The 24,343-nt window shown below is 31.7% G+C and overlaps 3 protein-coding genes and 1 long non-coding RNA gene across 6 annotated transcripts; 1 reads left to right on the top strand and 3 right to left on the bottom strand.

Annotated features, from left to right (window-relative positions):
* Positions 1-1,677: 1,677 nt before the first annotated feature.
* LOC18049864 (cytochrome P450 CYP72A219) lies at positions 1,678-4,789 on the bottom strand. The gene is made up of 5 exons (XM_024189246.1): positions 4,223-4,789; positions 3,291-3,508; positions 2,961-3,205; positions 2,288-2,675; positions 1,678-2,208 (listed from the first exon to the last, which is right to left on the bottom strand). Exons 1-5 carry the CDS (start codon positions 4,497-4,499, stop codon positions 1,768-1,770), a joined length of 1,569 nt encoding a protein of 522 aa, XP_024045014.1. The 5' UTR covers positions 4,500-4,789; the 3' UTR covers positions 1,678-1,767.
* Positions 4,790-5,866: 1,077 nt separating this feature from the next.
* LOC18048596 (60S ribosomal protein L18a) lies at positions 5,867-13,931 on the bottom strand. 3 transcript variants are annotated; one of them, XM_024188082.1, is made up of 6 exons: positions 13,380-13,931; positions 13,198-13,273; positions 12,749-12,863; positions 8,141-8,256; positions 7,603-7,666; positions 5,867-6,401 (listed from the first exon to the last, which is right to left on the bottom strand). In XM_024188082.1, the coding sequence occupies exons 1-6, from the start codon at positions 13,759-13,761 to the stop codon at positions 6,060-6,062; spliced, it is 1,095 nt and encodes a 364-aa protein (XP_024043850.1). In that variant the 5' UTR covers positions 13,762-13,931; the 3' UTR covers positions 5,867-6,059. The 3 variants fall into 3 exon arrangements, with proteins under 3 accessions (XP_024043850.1, XP_006442292.1, XP_006442291.1); XM_006442229.2 differs by lacking the exons at positions 12,749-12,863; positions 13,198-13,273; positions 13,380-13,931 and adding an exon at positions 8,352-8,510; XM_006442228.2 differs by lacking the exons at positions 5,867-6,401; positions 7,603-7,666; positions 8,141-8,256 and adding an exon at positions 10,438-10,779 and having other exon boundaries at positions 13,380-13,929.
* A 2,052-nt stretch (positions 13,932-15,983) lies between these two features.
* LOC18048595 (persulfide dioxygenase ETHE1 homolog, mitochondrial) lies at positions 15,984-21,475 on the bottom strand. Its single transcript, XM_006442225.2, has 9 exons — positions 20,899-21,475; positions 18,933-19,061; positions 18,729-18,836; positions 17,914-18,048; positions 16,893-16,934; positions 16,725-16,784; positions 16,577-16,630; positions 16,366-16,390; positions 15,984-16,256 (listed from the first exon to the last, which is right to left on the bottom strand). Exons 1-9 carry the CDS (start codon positions 21,163-21,165, stop codon positions 16,168-16,170), a joined length of 909 nt encoding a protein of 302 aa, XP_006442288.1. The 5' UTR covers positions 21,166-21,475; the 3' UTR covers positions 15,984-16,167.
* A 1,075-nt stretch (positions 21,476-22,550) lies between these two features.
* Positions 22,551-22,924, top strand: LOC112100036. The gene is made up of 3 exons (XR_002906294.1): positions 22,551-22,589; positions 22,682-22,746; positions 22,834-22,924. It is a non-coding gene; the product is annotated as an uncharacterized LOC112100036 (long non-coding RNA).
* Positions 22,925-24,343: the final 1,419 nt, after the last annotated feature.

Here is a 24,343-nt window from a genome sequence, read left to right as displayed (position 1 = left end):
AAAATAAGTAAATTAATATAAGATTGGTAAATTAATGTATTGGTAGTGAACAAAATAAAAATTTAAAGACATAATATAAAACTATAAATCAATATTAAGTACAAATAAAACATAAGTTTAGGTGTAATTTACAAAATTAATATAAGAGTTATTAAAAAAAACTTACAAATGTAAAATAAAAACTCATTATAATATTGATTACCTTATATATTTATTAATTCTATTTTAAATTGAATAATGATAGTTTTGGTCTTATGTAATAAATGTGATGTTTTATATAAATTTATTCTCAAAATTAGATTTTGAAATCTATTCTTTTAATGTTTTTTGAATTTATTGTAAGATGACATGATTTTTCATCCTTCTAAATCTCCTCATCAGTAATGCAACTAGTTTCTAAATACAAGTAAGGGGTCACGGTTAAAATTACAAGAAGTACTTGTAAAACTCAAAATTAAATCTAACTTTATTGATATGTCATATATGTGTTTAGTAATATAAGAACATGTTTTTATTTTATTTTTTGTTTAATCCACATTAAGATAAATTATTTCACTTAGTTAACTTGTGTAGTAAAAAAAAAACAATGATAGAAAATGAAAAAAAAAAGTTTATAAATATCTTAAGACAAATATAGAATTTATTCTTAAACCAATTCAGTAAAACTTATTCTACTTGTTTTTAGTATAATTTTTTTGGTCTTAGATTGATGACTATTTTTATTTCATTGTTTAGCTAAAGTAAATGAAAAAATTATTTTTCACTAAAATTATGTAGAAATCATGTTAATTGTTTTAATAATTAACTGGCTTATATTAATTTACATGTTTTATCTTCCAATCACTTATCTTATGTATAATTTTATAAAGGGTAAAAGTTCGTTTAGTTCCTATATTTTAAGGTTAGTGTCCGTTTAGTCCTTATATTTTTAAAAACATCTCAAAACATCCCTATCATTAAATTATTGACATCCTTGCCATTACCTTTTGTTCATTTTGACTTATTTTTACAATATTACCCTATTACAATAATGTTCCTTTTTTAAACATTATTAAAAAGAAAAATTAAATTACTAGTTTAACACCAAAAAATAAAATAAAAACAATATATATATTAATTTTTGTGGAACACTCTGCTGAGAAGTTAAAATATTAATTTTTAAAAAAAAATTGATAATTTAAGTTTTTACAAAATTGATAATTTAATTTTTTACAAAATTGATAATTTAATTTTTTACAAAATTATTTTTTTTTGGACACACATGAGCTTCCACAAAAATTAATATATATCTTTTTTGTTTTTTATTTTATTTTTGGGTTTAATTTGATAATCCAATTTTTTATTAATTTCTAAAAAAGAAACATTACTGTAAGAGTGTAAAATTGTAAAAACATGCTAAAAAAATAATGGTATAAATGTCAATATTTAATAGTAAGGACGTTTTGAGGTATTCTTAAAAATATAGAGATTAAATGAGCACTAAGCTCATAATGTAGGGACTAAGCAAGCTTTTGGCCTTTTATAAAATATATTTTTTACCACAACATTAATGCTGTAATTCTAATCATGGCGTTATAAAATTTTCCAATGTGGGGAAACATCTTTACTCTAAATAAAACTAGAGTTGTGTTGAGCTCAATTTAAAAATCTAAACAGCTCTTGTCTAAGCTTTGAATCTCAATACAAAATTAAATACATTAAACTTCATTATAAAAGAGTCTACATTGGCATCATGCTAATCTTATTGACAATATATAGTTGCCGGCATTAATTATTTTTGCACCTTAGTTTCCGTAGAATCAATTGGGTACCCAGTTCCGGATGAAGGGTTGGAACCGCCGTTGGAGCATGGACATAGGATGGAGACAACTCGAATGAGTAGTTTTGAAGAATCATTGCCATGGCCATTTTTGCTTCTACTAGAGCAAAATTTTGTCCAACACATATCCTAGGACCCAATGCGAATGGGAAATATGAAACTTGATTTTTGGCCGCCTTTGAAATTCCTTCCGCAAACCTTTCCGGCTTAAACTCAACTGCATCGTAACCCCAAAGTTCAGGATCCTGGTGAACTAGGATCATTGGCAAGCCAATTTGAACCCCAGCGGGTAATGTCAAGTTTCCGAGTTTCGTTTCCTTAAGAACAGATCGACTAAGCGCAGTTACGGGCGGATAAAGCCTGAGTACCTCGTAAAGTATCATCTGGACCTGTCACATACATACAAACACAACTGAGATTAATATGATCAAATTGATCAATATCGAATACTATTTCCTTCGTACTTACAATTTTGAGGTGATTCAATCCATCATAGTTGGGCTTATTATTGCCAAACACTTGCAAAACCTCTTGCCTTGCACGTTCTTGCCAATCTTGATGCTTGCTCAATAAGACCATCGTCCAATTAAGCAAAACAGAGGTAGTCTCTTGGCCGGCAAAGTAAAATAGCTTACACTCTTCGATCACATCGTTCATGCTGAACCCAACATTTTTGTTATTTCCATGTTCTTCAATCTCTCTAAAACTGGTTTCCATCAGTATGCCTAACAAGTCATCGTTCGCAGCTTCCCCTGCTTTCATTGCCTTCTCCCTATTTTTGATGATTCCCATCAATGAAGCCCGGATTTCCTTGTCAATTTCTTTCATTCTCCTATTTCTCTTTGTAGGTAAAAACCTATATATAAGCAATGAAACAACTGAAAAGACAAGAACTAAACAAACTAATCAAACCCTTAATTTTTTTTTGCCCTCTTTTTACCAATCAGAAATCTGCTGGAGCCTCTTAGAATAACTCTATGATTAGCACAATCAAGATATCTGAGCCGAATCAGCTAGGTCTACTTCTAATATTTTGCGCGAAAGAAAATAACTCCCGCAAAGTTAATCAAAGCCTAATCATAAATAATCCTATATGACATGTATATATGAATGTTTCCAGTGAAGAGAAATGTGAATATACCTCCATCCTGGAATGTGAACTGAACGAAAGACCTGCATTGTGAGTTCAGCTAGCTCTGCCTGGAGCTGAAAAATCCTTCTTCCTTCTTCATAACTACTCCCAAAAGCCGTTCGAGAAATCACATCACTTGTCAAATTTGCAAGATAAGGCCATACATCCAACTCAGATGATCCTTCTACAGACATTTGCTTCTCCCACTTTGTAATTATTTCGATACAACTCAAGTAGAATGCTGGCAACATAAGCTGTAACAAAAGCAAGAAATCTAAATGAGGGCAAAATCGAATCTTCCAAAGATATGTAAACAAATGGAGAAGTTAATTAATAAACCTTGAGCTTCTCTTGGTGGAAGGCTGGGTTGATGAGTTTTCTATGTTTAGCCCACTTCTCCCCCTCAAGGGTAGCCAATCCAACTATCAGCAGCCTGGCAAGTGGGATTGAATTGACTTTTTGAAAATCATTGATCCTGGTAAATATCGCTTTTATTTGATCAGGATTCATAATATTCACCCTTGGTGTCGGACCAAACCACATGAAAGAATTCTTACCTGCAGAAATTTTTTACCAATATTTGCACATGTTACTTGTTAGAGGCAGATGGTACATTGAAAATGGTAGTATACCTAAGCTGTAAAAATTTAGTGATTTTATTCACAAATCAGTCAAAGAATAACCATTCATACTAATTGATTTTACTTCAAGCAGAAAAGATCTAACAAGCAACTTTGCCCATTATAAGGTAAACAATTAGAAACATGGCACGATTTCATAAGATTATGTAAAAGCCTAACGGCGTTGAAACAGTGAATTAATCAGACAACACTCAGCAAAAGCAACGACGCTGCCCTCTGGGAATTTTACATGTGGCATAGCCCATCCACAGGTTGAATTACACCCACACGCCTATCTCATCAAGACAATAGTGGTTCTAGCCACTCGGTCAAGGCTGAGTGGTAAAGTATCACCACTTAATTAAAAAGAAAAAAAGAGAGAGAGAGAAGTTTAGCTGCAACATCGATTTTTTTCTCTGATCAAAGAAGCGTAAAAATAAAATTATGTTTTAACCCACCAAAATTATGTTTCAAGAATTATCTTTACGTGAACCATCTCTTCTGAATCAGAAGTCTAATCAAATTTCTTTCATCAGACAGGATGAATTCTTTAAGCAGTGGCGTATTTGAGTCATTTGAGTCCAGAACAGAACAAATATACTTTTGAACGAGTAAAGTTAAAAGAGTACACGCCGGGATTGACATACATACCATAATCATTTACCAGTTTATGAAGGAATGGATTGACACGAATAGCAATATCGTCATCCAAACTGAGGGGTCTGGCTTTTGCTTCCTTCAACTCGATGAAATTTTCTTTCAAGTCACCAAACAGAAGCCTGTAAGAATTGCCTTTTAAACCTTGCTGTCTCAGGAATTTCTCCAGCTTCTTGGGCCTCAGCCACACCCAGTTCAGCACTCTCCATGCCCATGTTAGCACCGTTACAATAACAATGGTCAAAGCTATGGATTTCAGAGGCAACTCCATTTCACACCGACAGATTTTGTGGGTTTAAATTTGCAGAGACGAACGAGAATGGTATATATAGTCATCAAGCGAATGAGAAAATCGTTTTCCTTTGCATGTGTTTTTGATTAGGTGTTTTCTGGATCGATGATTTCAGAATTTCCCCGGACAAAGACATTGTCCCCAGTAAGCGGTGTTAACGATACGTGTCAAGCTTGCATGTGACTGTGAACTGTGGACATTGTTCTAGAACTAGACCGTATGGGATCGATTAATTTTAAAAAATAAACTAAAATTCATATAGTAAGAATTTTGAAGTATAAATGTTTGTAAAATAAAATCTAAACCTGCATTTGAATGGCAAGCATCTAGAAACAAGATCTGTATTCTGTCATATGACGCCAGGAAATATAATGCCTTTTCGTAAATGCACAATCGAGCAGCATGATGTGCTCTGCTTTCACACGAATGTAGGTCCACTTTGTCTTGGCTTATACGGAATTTCAATTCTACTGTTATGGGGATTAATGGCTCTGCTTAATTTTGGGGTCTGCTTTCAGAGAAATACAAAACGATTAGAACTCTGCTTTGTGATACAGACAAGACGCAATGGATCTATCATCTTCATCTCTACTCCTATTTCATTTATCTTTATCATGAATATAATCCACGATTCTCAAACATGATAACCAAGGTCACAAACTATGGTGTACCAATCGGCTGTTTTTTTTTTTTAAGCTTAATTAATTTAATTTTAATCATTTAAATCATTGAGTCCATTTATTTTTTCAACTTAATGAAAATTTTCAATCACTAAGTCATTCAATTATCAAGCTAATTTTTAAATTTTTTGTTTAATCTAAAAAGTCTTAATAATATTTTTAAAAGATATTCTCTAAGATATTTCTATCTAATTAATTAATTTTTATAGTACACTATTATTTTTAATTTTTAATTTTTAATTTTCTTCATATTAAAATTATTTATCTTCATAATTTTTCATATAAAAATATCATTAACTACAATAAAATTGATTAACATATACTAATTTAAAACACTAAAAAGTCGTATTCAATTGAATATAATTTATGTTATGATAATCTATTATCTCATTTATATTTTTTATGATGTTTATTATTTGTTTAACAATTCAAATAAAAGCAATTTAGACAAAAAAAAAAAAACATATCATTCAAATTCAGATATTCAGTTTTATTCATAATTCAGATTAATTCAAATCTATTAAAATTTCAAACAAAAAAAAAATGCCACCAAAATAAATAGATGAAAATAGTAAGCTTTACAAGCCCCAATATAGAAACTTTATACGAGTAGCTACACAAAACTTACTCAAAATTTCCTTTCACTTGAAGAAATAGAACAAAAGATGAAAAGAATGTCACAGCTTTTTCAAAAGAAGGTGAGCAACTTCATAAGTTAAGAACAATTCAACAGAGGTTTCTAATCAGATTCTGAAACCATACTTGTAAAAGAAATGGTATGAAAAACTAAAAAAGACAGTCGTATTGTGCCGGAAAAAGAGAATGCAAAATGCAAAGCACTGACGCCCATTTAAGGAGGTTACATGAACAAGTTGGGCCTTGACGCCTTATATGTGGTCTTGAGCTTCCTCGTGGGGGGCCTAACTTTCTTGAACACTAAAGGGAACTTGATTTTGGAGTTATGGAACTGCTTTGTGCTTTCTCTCTTGCAGAGCTTGGCTGGTATTGTGGCTGTCCTGATGATCTGAATGCATGGAGACCGTACTCGGTGACGAGAAGCCATCTCAGTGTACATTTGCTCAACAGCACCGTTAAGAGTAATGTCTCGATATTCCTTGTACATATTGTGATACCCAGTTCGGCTTTGATATCGCAACCAGATTCCATAGTTCTTAATTTTGGTAGGATTCTTCTCAAAAATCTGCAGTACAAATTAAAGAAATTAGACAAAGATAATCTTATCATAAAGCATAAAGCAGAGCACTTAAAAATCCACCATATAAATTAAAAAAGAGCGACATACTCATACACCTTCTAAGGATTATATGCTAAATATATACTACAAATCATAAAGAAGTTGTAGCAACATGTTGACATATGGGATGCTGCAATGGTGCAATAATATAATTCCTCAGAGTGACTGTTAAAGTGCACATAAAACCTTTGATTCGAAGACCAGCACAGGTAGACACAACTAATAGCCATCACGTTTCAATAATAACAAAAAATAGAATGGTCGTACATCTGTTATTTCCATTTAAGAAGTAGAGCCAAGAGACTTACTTCCATTTGGAAAGGAAACGGCAAAAACTCCATTACTGATTTCCAAGTATGCAACTACCTATGCAAATTGGGAAACCTTTCATTAAGAGACATGTTAAGTTTTTTAACTTTTCTACAATGCATGTCATCTTCTTCGGTTCACATGAAAGCATATATTAACTCTCACTTAGATTGAATAACTCAAAATTTAATGCCTTTAAAACTTTACTGCCCAAAGAATACCATGAAAATTATTACCTGAAGCTAAAACAGAAAGTTCTTGCAGATGCCATGCCAAAGTCACAAATCAAGTTAAAGAAATCTCAAAAAATGATCCCTCTTATATCCATCCAGTCTATCAAGAAAAACTTCTGCGGTCCCCAAATATTGAATTAATTTGAACAAAACCATGCATAAAAATTTTAAAGAAGCAGCAACCTCAACTCACTAGACAAGTAATCTCAGCACAAACACTATGAAACTATCATTCATTTAAATTGTAAGAATTGCATTTAAACATGTCAAAAATGTTAAACCAGGAGTTGAAACACTCATATATAAGATATTCACACTCTTTATTTGCATCCAAACTTCATTTGCTTGTGCTATTCAACAAGAGAATTAAGGTCATATGAAGTCGTGCACTTGTAACATGCTCACTGAATTTTCATGCATTCTGATATTATCAATACCAAATCAAATACACCCACTCATTTAAGTGCCAAAAGAGAAGGTTGTTTAGATGGAAATCTAAAGCTGCACACTGGAAGGTGCCGACCCCTCTTCACTAATACTTATGCAATAGCAAGAAGTAATAAACAAAAAAGAGTGATATTTAACAAGATGCAGCAAAGACATACCTCATCGATTGCTAACATCTGCCCATTACTCTTCTTAACTTTCTTCAGCTTCCTCAAGAAATACCTAAACAGGACAACAAGATAAAAGTTAACAGCCGAAAAAGGAGACTAAACAAAAAAGACACATTTCATGAAGAAAAAAATTCTAAATCAGCCGAAAGATAATAATCAAAGTCATTAAATCACTACGGAAATTCCAGCCTCAGGAAAAATTCTTTAAAATCAACACCCGAGCAACAGGTAATGGTGAAAAGTGTTCAGGAGAGCAATAACAACAACTACAAAGTGACCAACTCTGCCACATGAGTCGGGTGCCTAAAATATAAGATGTGGCAATCGTGCTTACTACAACAAATCTCTATATGTGCATAGAATAAAAGATTTTAAACCATACATTATCAATTTTGAGAACTCTTGATAGGACAATTTAATACTGCATTTACTAATTTAACAAAACATAAAAATAAATTGTACCGGGTTCTATTATTACATTAAGAAATAAAATGAATGAATGATATGATTATGAAGCCTTACTCACCAGAACTTGGATTTGGCACGAACCTCGTTGGTGGCCCAGAGCTTCATTCTGTAAATCTTGGGATGCTCATCCTTTTCTGTGGGCAAAGCTCTTCCCACAACCTGGTACTGGTGAAACTGCAACCCCGAACAGAAACCCAAATCAATACGTCATCGTTTTCAACAATCTATTTCTCTAAACGAAGAGAAAAGGAATTGAATCAAAAACTTACCCTGAAGGTAACCATTTTTCCTCCAAGGAGAGCTGGCTCACTGCAGGTGAAGGAGGGGAACCGGGGTTTATATGCGGCGCTTTGCATTGAGGGTTTGGTGCCAAAACCCTTGGTCCAATTTGTTTCTTTTTTTTTTTTTTCAGAAGGATCCATTTGGTTACAAAGTCATAATAAAGCAATATAGCATAATATAATAAGGATTAAGGGTAATTGTATGATAAAACAATTTTATTTTTAATTAGTTTTGAGAGAAACTCCTATATTTCAGATAAAATTTCTCCACTTTTATAGACGTGGGGCAGCTGCTCCAAATAGGTTATAAATGCCCATATAAGTCCCTTTTAGAGTTTTAGTTTATTCATGGGCACACGAACTCCTTTTTAGATAATTATGCCCATCGATTACAATGACCAAATTGTATTCTATTTGGGTATAATTATTCAAATGAAGACATGAATGACCATTTCAAAAACTATACACTTGAGAAACCTAGGAGTATTGATGGCTTTTAGACTTAATTTAAGCAGATCGCCGGTATCTCTATTATTAAAATCAACATATACCACTTACCTCATATTATTTTTATAATATTCAATAACCTCTTTGCACAATAAAATTTAAAGAAAAAAAAAGAGTTATCGATCATTTGATTGATATTTGATATTGAGAATATAAAATATACATTTATTATAAGAAAAATGTTCAAAATAAAAAATAGCAAAAGCATATCTTATTATTAATTTTTTATTCACATCAAAACTTATATTTTTTATTTTTAGTATTTGATTTTTTATTTTAATTCCTATTTATATAATTTCTTTAATTTACAATAAATATGAATAAAAATATACTTAAAATAAGGGTATACTGTAAAATTATGTTGTGGGAGAAATTATTAAGTACTACAATAACAATAGGGAATAAGTGTTATATGTTGATTTTAATAAAAAAAAAATTGACAAACTCCCGTAATTTTATTCTCATGATGTGACTGAAATTTTATGTAAAATAGAATCCTTTTGTTGAGTGAAATGATGTAGACTGATATGGTAAATAATGACATGCTAGTAGTGCTAACTTTTATGGTACATTTATTAAACGAGAATGAAAACGGGTTGGAATAAGAATGTGAAATGAAAATCACAAAAAATTATTTACTTGAACTATAGGAATCGGATTCGAAATGAACTAAATTGCCACTAATATGTTTACTTTTTATTGAAATAAAAAACGAAATAAGTTAAATTGTTACAAATTACTAGTCATAATTATCATTTTATATTTTAATTATTATGATTATTTATCAAAAATTATTATTATTATTATTAACATTAATATATTCATTAATTATAAAAACTTTTATCAATAATAATAATAATCAGCATCATCAGATTAGAAGCAACATCATCATCATCGGCATCATCATCATCAGTTCACGACGACTGCTCCTGGTGGTTGTTTGACTTCTACGACGTGACGATTGTTGCCCACGACTGCTGCTGCCACTGACGCGACGACTAGTGACCAACTGCTACTCCACAGGCCACGATCGATGACGGTGAGGGAGCTTTGGCAGTGACGAGCTCGATCGTTTTTCTTTTATGCTATTTTTAATTTTTAATTCAAATGAGGATATTTTCAACATATTATAATTTTAATTAGAACAAAATGATCAATTTTAGAAATGAGATTCTCATTTCTCATTCTCAAATTGGTATGGACCCTATGATTCCAATTCTAATTCTCGTCTTTATTTTGTAGAGAAAACAATGTTATCAATTTCGGATTCTGATTCCGTAATCCGAAAAGTAAACACAATAAAGCAAGTGAACTTTGTGTATCAATTGAGAATAGATACATTTGAAATACAGCGACATAGTTTCACTTAATAATTCAGTTCCCCAAATTAATAAGACTACTATACATTTCTATACGGGACCAATTGATTTTCACAGCATTTTCTGCACAGTTTATAATATAAAATCATGATTCATCTGTAGCTGCAATTCTTCGTACAAGTGTCGAGCTCAAACCCTAACCCTAAGCAATTATATCATAATCAAAACACTATCTTAGTACCACATGATTTGCAAAAACATACATATAATTAAGAAATGATCATAATTCCATAATTTAACAAGTCAAGCACATACTGAAATATTCTTCTCTTATAATACAAAGAACTCCATCAATAAACAAGATTATCACTAACAAATGGCACTGTAGTCTCTGCAGTTCTGTTGAGTACCGTTAACCATAATTAACATTCAAGGACTTACTAGATCTTTCACGATTTCACACAATGTTTAAAACCCCAGATACAGTTCAGGACTTCAGAGATGAGTATATCCATTTTTCACCTGTACAACTACCACTCATCGGCTCCCTTTGTTACACCAAGAATAATTGCAATTGTAGCAAGAACAGCCTGCAAAAATTGCATTGTGTTAGAGAAATAGCTAAGCAGTGTAGATGAAGAAACATGGTAGCTCTCCATTTGGGGCAACTCTAAATATTATAGAATGCACCCCAAACTTCATAGAGGGGGGAAAAAAAAAAAAGTAGAACTGTTTAAGACAAGGTACAACTTTAGGTAATATTACTACTAGGCCAGAAAACAAGAGCTAGCTAATGCAAGGAGAATTGTTTCGGACAGGGTACAACTTTAGATGACATATCTCACACCCATGAAACTTGCTATGCTAATTGAGGTAACTTTGCTTCTGCATCTGTCACCAATATTCAGCAGCATTAAATACCACTTAAAGCAATTCCGTCGGTTCAAGAAGGAAAGAGACGGGGAAAACGGAGGTATATTTTCTCAAGATCATATAAAATGCCATTAGTTGACTAAAAAAAACATGAAGACACTCTGATGCAGGATTAGCATGTCGCAAATTGGATGAGATGTGAGACATCATAAACTTGTAAACTGTTTGCACTCTCACCACCAGTTAATTACATTACAGGTTCAAACCCACAATCGTTTTGCAGGAGCGTATTTATGATACTGACAGTGAAGTTTCCTTCACCGTTCAAAAATTTTAAGAACGTCTGTTGCATGAAACAAGCGTAAGAATAAATTGACAGAACTCATCACATTGAAGCAGAAATGGCACAAAAGACGAGCACAGAGCTAACATAGTCAAACTTCATTGCAAGAGGAAGGCCAGAAAACACCTGTTATAGTAGCGTAGGGCAAGAATTGAGGCTAAAAGAAATGGAGGTTCCACAAAACAAAGATGAAAAGATCTTGCAGATCTTCTGTCATTCAAATTTGAAATATGTGCATCAAACATGGCTCGAAAACATAAGCTACAAGGCCATTTAACAAAAATCGGAAAAAGCGACAAATCGATTAGAAAATGAAGGAAAATATTCTTGATAACTGAAGTTTTACACTCAAGTATGCACCTCCCGGTATAACAACTATTCACAGAAAACTTATTGCAAACAAAACCCCAGAATTCTAAACCTAATTTCCATTGGCCTTTACAGAACTATAAACAAGCTAAGCCTGAACCTAGGCTTGAACAAATTAGCAAATATTTTCAAGCTTCATCTCACTCCTTACCCCACCCCTCCCAATATCTCCTCCCTCTCTGTAACTGAAGGATTTTATGATAACGTATTAGCAAAAAGGACAGTAGACTTACACAATCATGAAAAATGGTTTTGGAAGTCAACAGCTGTTTACTGGAGCACGTTAAAAATAATAGAAAAAGAACTCTAGCAGTTCAAATTAATGATCTCTGTCTAAATACATAATGGAATAATTTACAGACAAAAAAGCTGAAAACTGCCTCCAGCCACGAGCTGAAAAAATCCACAGTACTAAATTCTGCATTTCCTATTGTTGGGTACGAGCATACAAGCAAGTAAGATCAATTGAAAAGATATTCAGGTTCCGTTATTTAAAACTGGGAGAAGTTGATCAAGTGTTCCATTAAAATAACTTTGATCAGAACCATGCAACGGTAAAAACAACCTGGCAAGACTGATACTTTTACTCTAAGGAATAGGAATGTACAGAGAACCCAAATGAATGATAAACACAAACATGTTGGTATCTATGACGTCGTTGTTCTAAGAAAGGAAAGGTTATTTGATCGTATCGATCTAACACAAATTTTCAATACTTAAATTTTCATCTCCAGCATAGCAATCACCAACGATTTTATCACGAAGTGGAATAAGTAACCATCTCCGCCAATTTCACAACAGAATAAGAACACCCTTTCGACACTTAACTCCGAACTCTCACTACAAACAAAAAATTACGAAAATTTGTGTGGTAAGTAACAACGTAATTATGATAGAGACTTCGGTGATAGCAGTGATCGAAATATACAACCATTTTTAAAACTCAAAAGTAAATTATGTTTAGAGTGACTCACAGCAATGGTGCAAGCAATATATCCAGGCTTCTCTCGGATGTCAATCCTTGCACACATCAGCACAAATAACCCAACATACCATGGGATGGCACCAAGGAAGAAACCCAAAATAAACCTTCATTTAAAAAAAAAAAAAAGAGCATTAAATGAATGGATCATCAAAAGAGTAATGCCATAGGATCTCAACCATTATCCCAACGTTTGCTTCTCAATTGATGTGGCATTTTATATCACTGCTACAGCATATTAGTTATTAATGTTGATCAGGAACGGGTGAAACTATAATTCATGAAAAATTAATAAACACTTAATGACTAACATGACGTAACAGTTACACATAAGCAGCCACAATGGAACCCAAATACAGGGATAGTCATTTGGATCCCCAGTATTACATTGTTATCGAGTTGATATACAAAAAGTTTAAAAAAATAGCAACAACTACTTACAAGCACCAGCCAACACCAAGACCACAGCAAGGAAGGCGACGCTCTCTCACTGGTCTCCCTTCAGCTACGGCATAACCTATAAATAAATAAATAAAAAATGGTAAATATCATCGACCACCCCTACACTTTGTTTAAATACAAATCGATGGATCAAATATTCGCCAAAATGGTCGCATTTTCACCTGGAACAGTTTGGTAGCCTTGGGGGTAGTAAGGAGAATGATGGTGGTGGTGGAGATGTGAAGAGGTTTGGCCGGAAACGCCAGGTGGGGGCACGGGCTGAGGGAACCCAATTGCCGGTGGCTGCGGCGGAGGGTAATTGGCTACGCCTTGAAACGTACCGTACTGGGGTGGTGGGGGTGGTGACCGTTGATCAGGGTGATGATGATGGTGTTGATGACCGACAACAGCGGCTCTGTTTTTGTCGTCTTCACTCATGGTGATGACCGGTGGGGTGAATTGGGACGGTGGTTGCGGTGGCGGTGGTGGTGACTGCTGATCGTGGTGGTGATGGTGGTGTTGATGACCAACAACAACGGCTCTGTTTTTGTCATCTTCACTCATGATCTTGATTGATGGGATGAATTGGGATCTTTGGATTTGGCAAAAGAGAAGACGCAAAAGTCAATGAAGTTTTCGTTATTAGAGGAGGCCAGAGAACAAGAAGCTGTCCTGTAATTTCCGTGTGACGCTGTTGAAGCATATAACAATTCGTACGATCATTTGCTGATGGTGATGTCTATTGCCATTTTAACTTCATTATTTGCGCACACGTCAAGAGTAAAATATCTGAATAGTTTTTAAATAATCTTAATGTGGTTATAAATAATTACAATTTCAATCCAGCGGATTATACGTAAGAATAAATTGTTATATTATAATAAATTAAAATTTGCCTAGATCTCCTTTTAAGAAATTTGATTCTGTATAGAAATAATTATTTATATATTACAAAAAATATATAAATGTTTTACGGTTAAAGTTTAAAATTGAGAACATATTTTTTCTAAAATTGTTTGAGACAATAAGTTATTTTTTTATAATTGTTATCAAATTATTGTATAGTAGTTATAAAATTTATATTAAGAGAGAAACATAAAAGAGAATGAAAACGTTTAAATTTTTTAAATAACTCACGTACTCCCAACGGTACATAAATGTATGGACTGGTTTTTAAAATTATGCCTATCTTTTTCATCAATGTCTATACGTTAAATTTAACACTAATTATTAATGTAGTGCATATTATTTACATTAAGGATAGTTAAGTCAAAAATATAATTTTGTGACTATATATCTGTTGAGTTATAGTCTGTTCATAATAATAAAATTAGTTGGTTTCAAAATTATAACTATAGAGAGGTTTTATTGTATTATTGTAGTTTTTATTGTTGGTTTTGTTATTAGATTTTGTTTGGCAAATTAAATTCTTCAGGAAAAACTACTAATAACATCCATGATTTGATGAAATGATCACGTAGTTTGGAACATAATGACTCTTTTCACATTCATGAATAAGTCATACAGATTGCCGAAGACTTGTCCCCAAAAAAAAAAAAAAAAGATTATAATTTTGTGCATCTCAAAAAGAATTTGTGTGGCCATTCATTATTCTTTCTAAAATAAGAGTATCCCTTTTCCTTTTCTCCTATTATTATAAAATATTGTTAAAAAAAATTGAAATCTAAATGGTTAATCTCAAAATTCACCAAAAACGTTGTAACGAACATTTTTTTTAATAAATTTTAGAAATTTATTTGTATACATTTTAAACAATTTTTTTGACAAATTTATTAAAAATTTTGATATTAATGTTGATGTATTTTGGAATTTGTAAACGTAGCATATTAAGAGCAATTTTTAAAAATGTAGTTTCTTTTTCCATCAAAATGAAATCCTTAATAAATTTAAGTAATAAATATTGATTTTTTTTATTATTACATGAAAATTTTATTTGTATAAATTTCTTGGTATTGATAATCACAAATATACCAAATTTTCTATAAATCAATCCGGTGATTTGAAATTTAGAATGGAAGTCCAACCTTAGTCTATTTTCCAATTTTTGTAAGAAAATCAACTTTATTGTTATACAAACACAAGAAATATTTTGTTTATTGGAGTTACCTTGGCTTTGATTATTCATCCATGGCAAAAATTGCTATCAAAACTTTGGATAAGATTATTGAGTTTAGCATTTGTGTTAGACCCATTTGAAATATTCACTTTTGAGAATAAAAATCTTTCACAATGAGATCTTGTTAGTTGCGAAAGTATATGATTACATACTATTTTTTAACTTTAAAACTTGCGGCCTAAGGCCGACGCAAAAAAAAAGGACCTTAGATGAAAATTAGGTAAAATTATTGCATGCTTTTAAAGAAAATATTGCCATATTTTGAAGAGAATTATTGTATAAAAAAATTAAAATAATCAGTCTCCTAGGACAAAGGAGTGAAGTAATCTAGTTGGCCTTGTGCTAGTTGAATTAATAGATTTGCCAAAGAAGGCAGGATTGGGAAATGGGATTGGATCCAACACATGGTAGGGACCTGCTATTCATGTGCTGCACTCAACCATGGACCTCAAATGCTTCATAGTATTAAAAGTACATGAATTTGTCTCTATTGGGACGAATGAGCCAGATATATTTCAATCTAAATTTTTCCAGCCAAGGGATTCACGCATCAAAATTCCAGTGCTCAAACCTTATCCAACAATTCCAAGGCAATTCCTACAACAGAGATTCCAGGACAATTATGACATTCAACACCAACCCACAAAGATATTCAATTATATCTTATTTTCATCATTTCACTGATCCATACATTATGTAGGTGCTTAACAACTTTTTCTTTGTTATTGTTTTGTATTATCCCAATTAAGAGCCATTGTATATCATTTGTACAGAGTAACTTGAACAGCAGGTACCGAGGTTATCACCATTTGGGCGTCGCCCAAGGAAGCTCATCAGGCTTTGGAGGTCAGATCTTGCATTCCACAAACCAAATTTGCCGGAACTGCTATGTCTATCATCTTTGGATATGACAGGTTTAAATCTGTCAGTGAAAAAATTTGTCCCAGTTGTTAGTTGTTTTACAGATTAAGAAAGGACTACAACTAAATATAAGATAAATCAAACTCAACATGTAATTTGCATATACTCACTTTCCATTATGGATTTGAATGTTTCCTGCAAAATGTTGTGAAAAGTATTGTCATAAAAAGAATACCCAAAATGAAAATCTAACCGAAACTCTTTTAAGGAAAAAGCAATGACAATCCACCTCCCAATTAGAAGGGCTCTAACAGTTAGTTGATAATGCAATCACGAGTAATCCATAGAAATAAAAGAATTCAACATTAGCCAAACAAGTACCTCATCTTTCGTTAGGCGAGGATTGTACTGAATCTCCTCTCCCACTGTGCTTACCTGAAATTCATATCAGTATAGTATAAGCAACTTTTACGCGTTATTGGACTATTTCAAATATAAATAAAAGATGCAACATTGACTGTTAACTCACTGTGAATCCCTTGTAATCATGAGCCGGGTAGATTAATGTGTCCTTCGGCAAAGTAAATATCTAGAAACACAAGAAAAAAGTTAGTAACAATTAACAGAAGGCTTGAAGTATTAAATTCTTTTTTTTTTTCACTCTTGTTCTTTTTTTCACAGAACCCCATGTCCTTGCCTGTGAATGCACTGACTTGTAGAGCTGACTTGAACTTCCACCCTTCAAGAAAGTAACAAGTATTAAATCTTTGCCACATATAAAGCATTCATTAAAGATGAAGAGAAAAAAGCATGAAGGTGTTCTGTCTGAGTTAAAAACAAAAGAATAATAAATATGCACACCTTCCATCATTTATAAGATGTTAAAGAAGCAATGAAAACCACATAAGCCCTTTCTTCCCTTTCCTGATACCCCAAAATCCCCCAAAACTTTCTTATGGGAGAGTATTGTTAGAACCTAAAATCTATGATAGTCAAGAAACTTGTGGAATGAAATATCACAGGTAGGTATTCCAAATGGTTTGAATACACAGGATAATATATAACAATAATAAATTTGCCACTATGGGATAAAATTATCAATCACTAGGGAAGCTTGATAATGTAATGAACATCATCCCAAAGAAGAAACATCTTTTCAAAATCAATCACCAAAATGGAAAGATAAAGATGGATCAGCTGAAGAGAAACAAAATATTACAACTATAAAGTGTGTTGTTTTCTCATGGTTTCAAACTAACCTACAGATGGTACTTGAATGCTTATGAAGGAGTTAAACAATATAAAACACCACTGTAAAAACCTGAATCATCCCCTTTTAAAAGAGTTGCATTCTGTCAAAACAACTCACCACAGTGGTTTATTCCACATCCTTTTATGAAAAAAAGCCATTAGTTTATTATCCATGAGCTACCAAACAGAAGATATAAAAATTAGAACACTTCATAAAATCTTAGGATGATCCAGAATTGATAGGAAAGATGTGCCAACTCACACGGCACAACCATTATTCTTTCCAGAATTGATAGGAAAGATGTGCCAACTCACACGGCACAGCCATTATTCTTTGACTAAAACAGGATGCAGTTATTGTCTTAAAAAAATTTCAGCTCTATGTGAGATTCTGATAATTGAACATTTATGAATAATTATCTGAAAAGATTTTCATTTCCTGATCAAGTAGTTTTAAGACCCAATACCTGAAAATCAGTCCTCCCGCATCCACGTATCAGTAAGGCATCTCCAGTGAATGCCATCCTTGGTTGAGGCTGATCAGGTCCTTCACCAGAAACATAGGTAACACAACCCAACGTATGGCCAGGAGTAGCACGAACCTGCACAGCTACATTTGATTTAGCAAGCAGCAAAATTTGCAGAAAACTAAATCTATAAGTAATGTCATATACAGCGACCTGTAGTTTACAAATTTAATTTCAATGATTGTTCTTCACAGAAACATAAAACTTCTATCATTCATATGCCATCTTCAATGAAATAAGTTTGATAACTACTTAGCAAACAGATATCCAGAAAAGTGATTTCTTGCTCTGCGGACTCAATATTTTAATCATCAGAAATCCAGATCAGAGATCCACACCATTCTGCGTATCACATTTTCTAAAGGTCTGAAAACACTCAGCAGATCATATCTGCAGCAAAACTAGGTAATCATATTAGAATAAAGTCCAGACAGAGGAATGAACTTGTACAATAATTTTATTTCTGAGAAACTTTCTGATGCAGAGAGGCCTTTTTGTCATCGTTTTTTGCCATTACTTTAGGCAATTATCAACTGATGCCTCAATCTATGCTTTCCTCCAGACATCATCACAACCATATCTGCTTTGTCATTCACTCTGTTGAGCTCCTACTGGAAAGAAACCTAAAGGAAACTATTGCTTTTGTGACAGATTGGTGCAAACAGGACATCATATCAGGCTAGTAACCTTATCCCCATAAGAAATAAATTTTAAGATTTGCTTAGTGCAGCTTGGAAGCCACCAACTATACATACCTCAAGGAAGAGATCACCGAAAGAGACTTTATCCCCATGTTCAACATGAAGATCAGCCTTGGAACCACTTGCTTTTGATATAATAGATTTCACTCCCGGAACCTTACTCTGCAGCAAACAAGTACATAAACAAGCACCAATTAAGCCATGTAAAAATAAGACATCAGATTCACAAGCAATGGTAGAAAATGAATACTAACAAACCTTAATGAGACCCGTTCCAGTGACATGATCAGCATGTACATGGGTGTTCATGGCATATGCAAGCTTCAATCCCAGTTCTTTAATAACATTCAGGTCTCTATCAACGGTCTTGTCGACAGGGTCAATCAACTTCCAATACAAACATACATTTCAAAGGCATTTCAATATGAACATTAGCATAAAAATGAATGTTAAAGGGGATTCAAGTTATGGATTTGCATTTTCACTGCATGAAATTAAACTAATCAAATGGTTTTATGAAATGCCATCATTTCAAGATTCTAGCATAAGGGTAAGCCAAAAATTCAGAATTTGAAAGTGCTTCTACAAAAAGCACTTAAAACTATTTTTCCCAAGACGGGATTTTGAAGCCTTTTTTGTCTCAAAAATCTAATTGTCTATTTCAACACAATCAGGGGCGGACCTAGGACTTAATATTACCTAGACTAAATTTTAAAATTTATATTTTGAAGTGAACATAAAAATTTATATGTAGAAATAAGTACATTAAATAAGGAGGAACACTAAGAACCTTGTCCCTCTAAAAATGTATTATAAACAAAAATAATTATAAAAAAAGAATAAAAAATAAAAGACAACTTAAATATGAAAATATTATTTTTCAATATATAAATATGACATTGCAACCTATAATAACATGTAATTATATGAGGATTAAAAAATCAATTTAAAATTTAAAATTAAAATAGATCAATACATGTAATTACAATCAATTAAAAATAATAAGTAAAACTTTTACATTTGCAATAAAGTACTAAATTATCAAACTTAATAATTTAAACAATTAAAATTTATTCATCTTTTCAAATTATGAAAGTATTATTAATTAAAAGTTTCAATAATAAACTAAATTCAATGAAACAAAAAAGTGTTTGGGTGCAACTATTTCTTTGTCAAGCGCTCTATCTCCCTTTAAAAAATTAGATGTTCATGATTCTTCTATCAAAAGTTTCTTAAAATACTCAAATTTTATTTTCTAACTCGTCCTCTTATTTAATATAACTAATAAATAAAATGTAAAAATTCATATAAAATTTTATGAAAAATATTGATAGTTGTTACTATATTTTGTTTTTATAAGTACTTTTAATATTAGTGAAGATATTATATTACATTGATTTTTTTTTAATTAGAAGTTTTTAAAAATAAATCAAGGCAATAATAAAATTTTAGCTCCCAAATGTTTTCAATCTATTCAATAAATATATAACTTAATTATTTTATAAAATAAGTCACTAATTTTAATTGAAAATAATATAAATAAATTAAAAAAATTTTGTAAATAAAATAAAAATTTTATTGTTATATAAAATTAATAAAAATATAAAGATAATTGAATTAGGGGAGCCCCTATGTTACAATTAATGTAACATACACACTCAACAACAACCACACAAATAATAAACTCACATAATTTGTGTGGTTGTTATTGAGTGTGTATGTTACATTAATTATAACATAGCATTTGCCTTGAATTAGGAACATATTTGAATAAAAAATAAAAATTTTATTATTATATTACATTGATGAAAATATAAAAATAATTCAGTAAGGACGTATTTGAATATAAAATAAAAATCTTATTGTTATAATAAATTAATAAAAATATAAGTATAATTAAGTTAGCAACCTATATAAAAATAAAATAAAAAATATATTATTTTACTAAATTAGTAAAAAAAATAAGGGGTATACGATTTTTTCTTGTAGGTCCGCCCCTTAACACAATCCCAAAAGATAATCACAAAACTCCGACCACACTATTAAAGATCTTTCTATAAAACACGCGTGTGCAAAGCACTCATAAAAAAAAAAAGGTACTTCCAGAAAAAGCACTTATGAACAAAGTGCTTTCAGAAAGAAAAAAAAAAGCACTTACAAAATAAAAAAATTCCCAAAACAGCCCCCATTGAACGCAAAATCTTTACAAACAAGAGAGACTAACCAGAGCTGGTTTATCGGGATGATTGACGTCAGCAAGAAGGTAAGTGTAGGTGGAGGATTCCTTCTCAAACGTCTGGCGAAACAGCAGCTTCGATGAAGAAGAAGAAGACGATGTCGTAGTGGTAGAATAAGAATCCATTTGAGAAAGAGGCTTAAACTTGGTGACGGGATGAGGAAGAAGGGTTCCGGTTCTGGGTTTCGGAGAAAAATTGGAAAGAATGTTGGAGGAGGAAAGCAAAGGGGATTTCAAAAATCGCAATTGAATCATTTGTTGTTTATTATTCTTTTTTTTTTTACGAAAATGTTTATCGATCAGATCGAGATAAGCAAAAGAGACGTGTTGAATTATTGTTACTATAATTTATTTATGGTAAGCAGTGAAGATTTCGTCGCTGGATTATATGCTTGTCATGGCGCCCATTATCACTTGGCAGTTGGCGGACTGCACTTTGGACGGAGCTTCTCTGTTTTTTGGGATGGCATAAATTCCCGCGGGGCCCACGAATAATTTGGGCCGGGTATGGACCTCCAAAAAGCATCATAAAAACGATTGGGCCTAATTTGGAGATAAGGCCATGGGCCTAAAATAATGATTTTCATACTTTTTAATGTTTGTATTTTTATTTATTTTATTATTTTTACTCTCATAATTCTAGCATTCCTAATTTTAAAACTGATTTTACGTGGTTCCAATTCCAAAGCCCTCTATTCAACAATTTAAAAAGTAAAAAAAAAGAAGAAGTTAATTTTGAATTATCTTCTGATAAAATGACAATCTTCTAAATATTTTCTAAATTATTGTAAATCTGAACTAACCCTACTTTTATAAATAAGATAAAAAGATTTTCAACCTAAACCCCATTATTTTTTTGTGTCTTTTAAACAGATATGAGGATAAGTTGACATTTCACAAGTAGATAATGTGAAATTTACCCAAATCAAATTACAATTTTATGCCTAGTAATTTGTTATGTACACATTCTAGAAAAGTTACAATTTATTATAATGTGGAATTTATGTTTTATTTATAATTAGTCCAAATTGAAATCAGAATTATTTTTGATTATATGGAGGTTATTCCTACATAAAGTATCATTATAGAGAGGTTTTATTAGGGATGGCAAAAATCCCCACGGGGACGGGTACCCTCGGGGATTTTCCCCATTCGGGGAGGGTACGGGGATAATTTTATACCCAATTTTTTATTCGGGGAGGGGACGGGGAAAATTTTTTACCCAATTTTTTATTCGGGGAGGGGACGGGGATGAGGTGGAATCCCCATCCCCTACCCATTTCCCCATTTTAATTTTTAATTTTATTTTTATTTTTAAAATTACTAATAAATAAATAACAAAATTATAAATATTGTTAAAAATAATAAATATTAAAATAGTTATATTATTAAACTTTTAAACTTAATTAACTAATTAAAGTCTTAAATTTTTAATCCAAACCACAATGATACAGGAGAGAGCTGCCTAATTATAATTTACAACAGTTCTAATCCTAATTCGTATCCTACATTAGCTCGAATTGCTAGAGATATTTTGGCAATTCCAATTACAACAGTTGCTTCTGAATCAGCTTTTAGCACCGGTGGTAGAGTTGTGAGCTCACACCGTAACAAACTTCATCCAAGCACATTGGAGGCCTTAATATGCTGTCAAAGTTGGTTACGAGCTTACAATAGCAGTATGAGTTTATTTTACATTGTAATTATATTATACAGTTATTAATATTTGCGCTTATAAGTTACGTTACTTATATCATTTTCATTGTTTTAGGTTTGAAATCTGAGGTTAGCTCTCAATTTGCCACATTTCTCGAGGAAGAACTGGAGGAGCAGGAGGTAAATAGTTTTATTAAAAATATTAATTAAGTATCTACATTTATTTTATTGTCGATATAAAAATAATTTTTTTTCTTTTTATTGTAGGATTATGAAGATTGAGTCATTGACAAAGATAATTATTTTAATAATTTATATTTTTGAATGTGACTTTGAAATGGATCAATATTAATGCAAGATATATTTTGAACTTTATTTTTATCTGAATTTTTTATTTTAATATGATTAATTTAAAATCGAAAAAAAAAATGTATTAGACTATTAATTATTCGGGGACCGGGGACCCTCGGGGATCCCCTGTTAGTATTCGGGGAGGGGATGGGGATTCACTTAAGTAATTCTGACGGGGACGGGGAGGGGACGGGGACATAACAAAATATCGGGGATGGGTATGGGGAGATTGGTCCCCTCCCCTCCCCTCCCCATTGCCATCCCTAGGTTTTATCATAGAAAAATTATGAATTTTGGCAATTCTTTTTATCCATCTTAACTATCTTCCCCCCTTTTTTTTGGCTGCATGAGATAAAATTAAATTTTAATAAATAAAAAATAGAAATACACTAGTTAGAGTAACTAATGCGAAGAGATGGTAATATTTTTTATGATACAAAAGCCACGTGCCTGATTATTGACATAATTAATAAATAAGTTGAAACAACATGTTACGATAAATAATCCTATCATATTCGTATTAGACCACCTCAAGATAATTATCGACCCATTTATTACAAAAATTAATTTGTCTTTATCATATAATATGTTTTGGATGAATTATTAATTATTAATTATTGTATCACAATGATTTAATTTTGATTGTTAGATTGTATAATTAAATTTTTAGATGTTGGATTAGTTTAAGTTTGGATGTTGTTTATTACTTTTCATAAGTATTATTTTTATTTTATCTTTTTAAAGTGGTAAAATTGTTAATTGTGTAATTTTGTCTTAATGCAATTTTGTCTTATATTTTCATTTTAGCACTGCAAGTGGATATACTATCAATTCATATGCATATTAGAAAACTATAATGCATAAGCACAATAAACTCAAAATAACTTTATTGCATATCCAATCATACGAATGAATTAGTTTGTTAATATATTAATTACATGTAATTATACTGGTAACTGGTGTTGTTTTTCCTGTGTACAAAAATCAAACAAAGCATTTATTAAAGCATCTGATAGATGTCAATTAGTTATCATTTAAGCAACATAAAACGCTTACACATTGCTGCCACAGCTGAAAAAGTATCAAAATGAAGTAATTGTAATTAACCTATATATACTTTGTTAGTCATGTAAAAATATACCTCTTTATATCATAAATCTATTAAACTTGATATAAATTCCCACCAGAATACCTGGAAACAAGTAAATATTCATGTTAAAAAAAGAGTAAAAAGATTAAAAGGGAAAAGCACCTATATCAGCTGACTGAATAAACACTGAAACTTTAATTAACACTGAAACTTTAATTAACTAAACTTATACTGAATATATATAGCAAATGAGGTGAGCATATTTTTCTCAAGTAAAATCTTGCACAAGACCACGCAGCCTATATACATGAGCAGCAGCATCAAGGTATAGGCTCA

Source organism: Citrus clementina, unplaced genomic scaffold (genome assembly GCF_000493195.1).
Source record: "Citrus clementina cultivar Clemenules unplaced genomic scaffold, Citrus_clementina_v1.0 scaffold_3, whole genome shotgun sequence".
Lineage (NCBI taxonomy): Eukaryota > Viridiplantae > Streptophyta > Magnoliopsida > Sapindales > Rutaceae > Citrus > Citrus x clementina.
Note: the sequence above shows the minus strand (reverse complement) of the source record. Positions and strands in the feature narration are given on the sequence as shown.

Bases quoted from the DNA above. Each gene is read 5' to 3' on its own strand.
- LOC18049864 (XM_024189246.1), bottom strand. From the start codon at position 4,499: ATGGAGTTGCCTCTGAAATCCATAGCTTTGACCATTGTTATTGTAACG. The intron at 3,509-4,222 runs GTATGTATGTCA...AAATTTCTGCAG, and splicing joins TAAACTGGTAAATGATTATG to GTAAGAATTCTTTCATGTGG. The intron at 2,209-2,287 runs GTAAGTACGAAG...TGTATGTGACAG, and splicing joins GATTGAATCACCTCAAAATT to GTCCAGATGATACTTTACGA.
- LOC18048596 (XM_024188082.1), bottom strand. From the start codon at position 13,761: ATGAGTGAAGATGACAAAAACAGAGCCGTTGTTGTTGGTCATCAACAC. The intron at 13,274-13,379 runs GTGAAAATGCGA...ATTTATTTATAG, and splicing joins AGGCTACCAAACTGTTCCAG to GTTATGCCGTAGCTGAAGGG. The intron at 6,402-7,602 runs GTATGTCTTTGC...TTTGTACTGCAG, and splicing joins AGATGTTAGCAATCGATGAG to ATTTTTGAGAAGAATCCTAC.
- LOC18048595 (XM_006442225.2), bottom strand. From the start codon at position 21,165: ATGATTCAATTGCGATTTTTGAAATCCCCTTTGCTTTCCTCCTCCAAC. The intron at 16,935-17,913 runs GTATTGGGTCTT...ACTTTCTTGAAG, and splicing joins GCGGGAGGACTGATTTTCAG to GGTGGAAGTTCAAGTCAGCT. The intron at 16,631-16,724 runs GTGAGTTAACAG...TATGAATTTCAG, and splicing joins ATGATTACAAGGGATTCACA to GTAAGCACAGTGGGAGAGGA.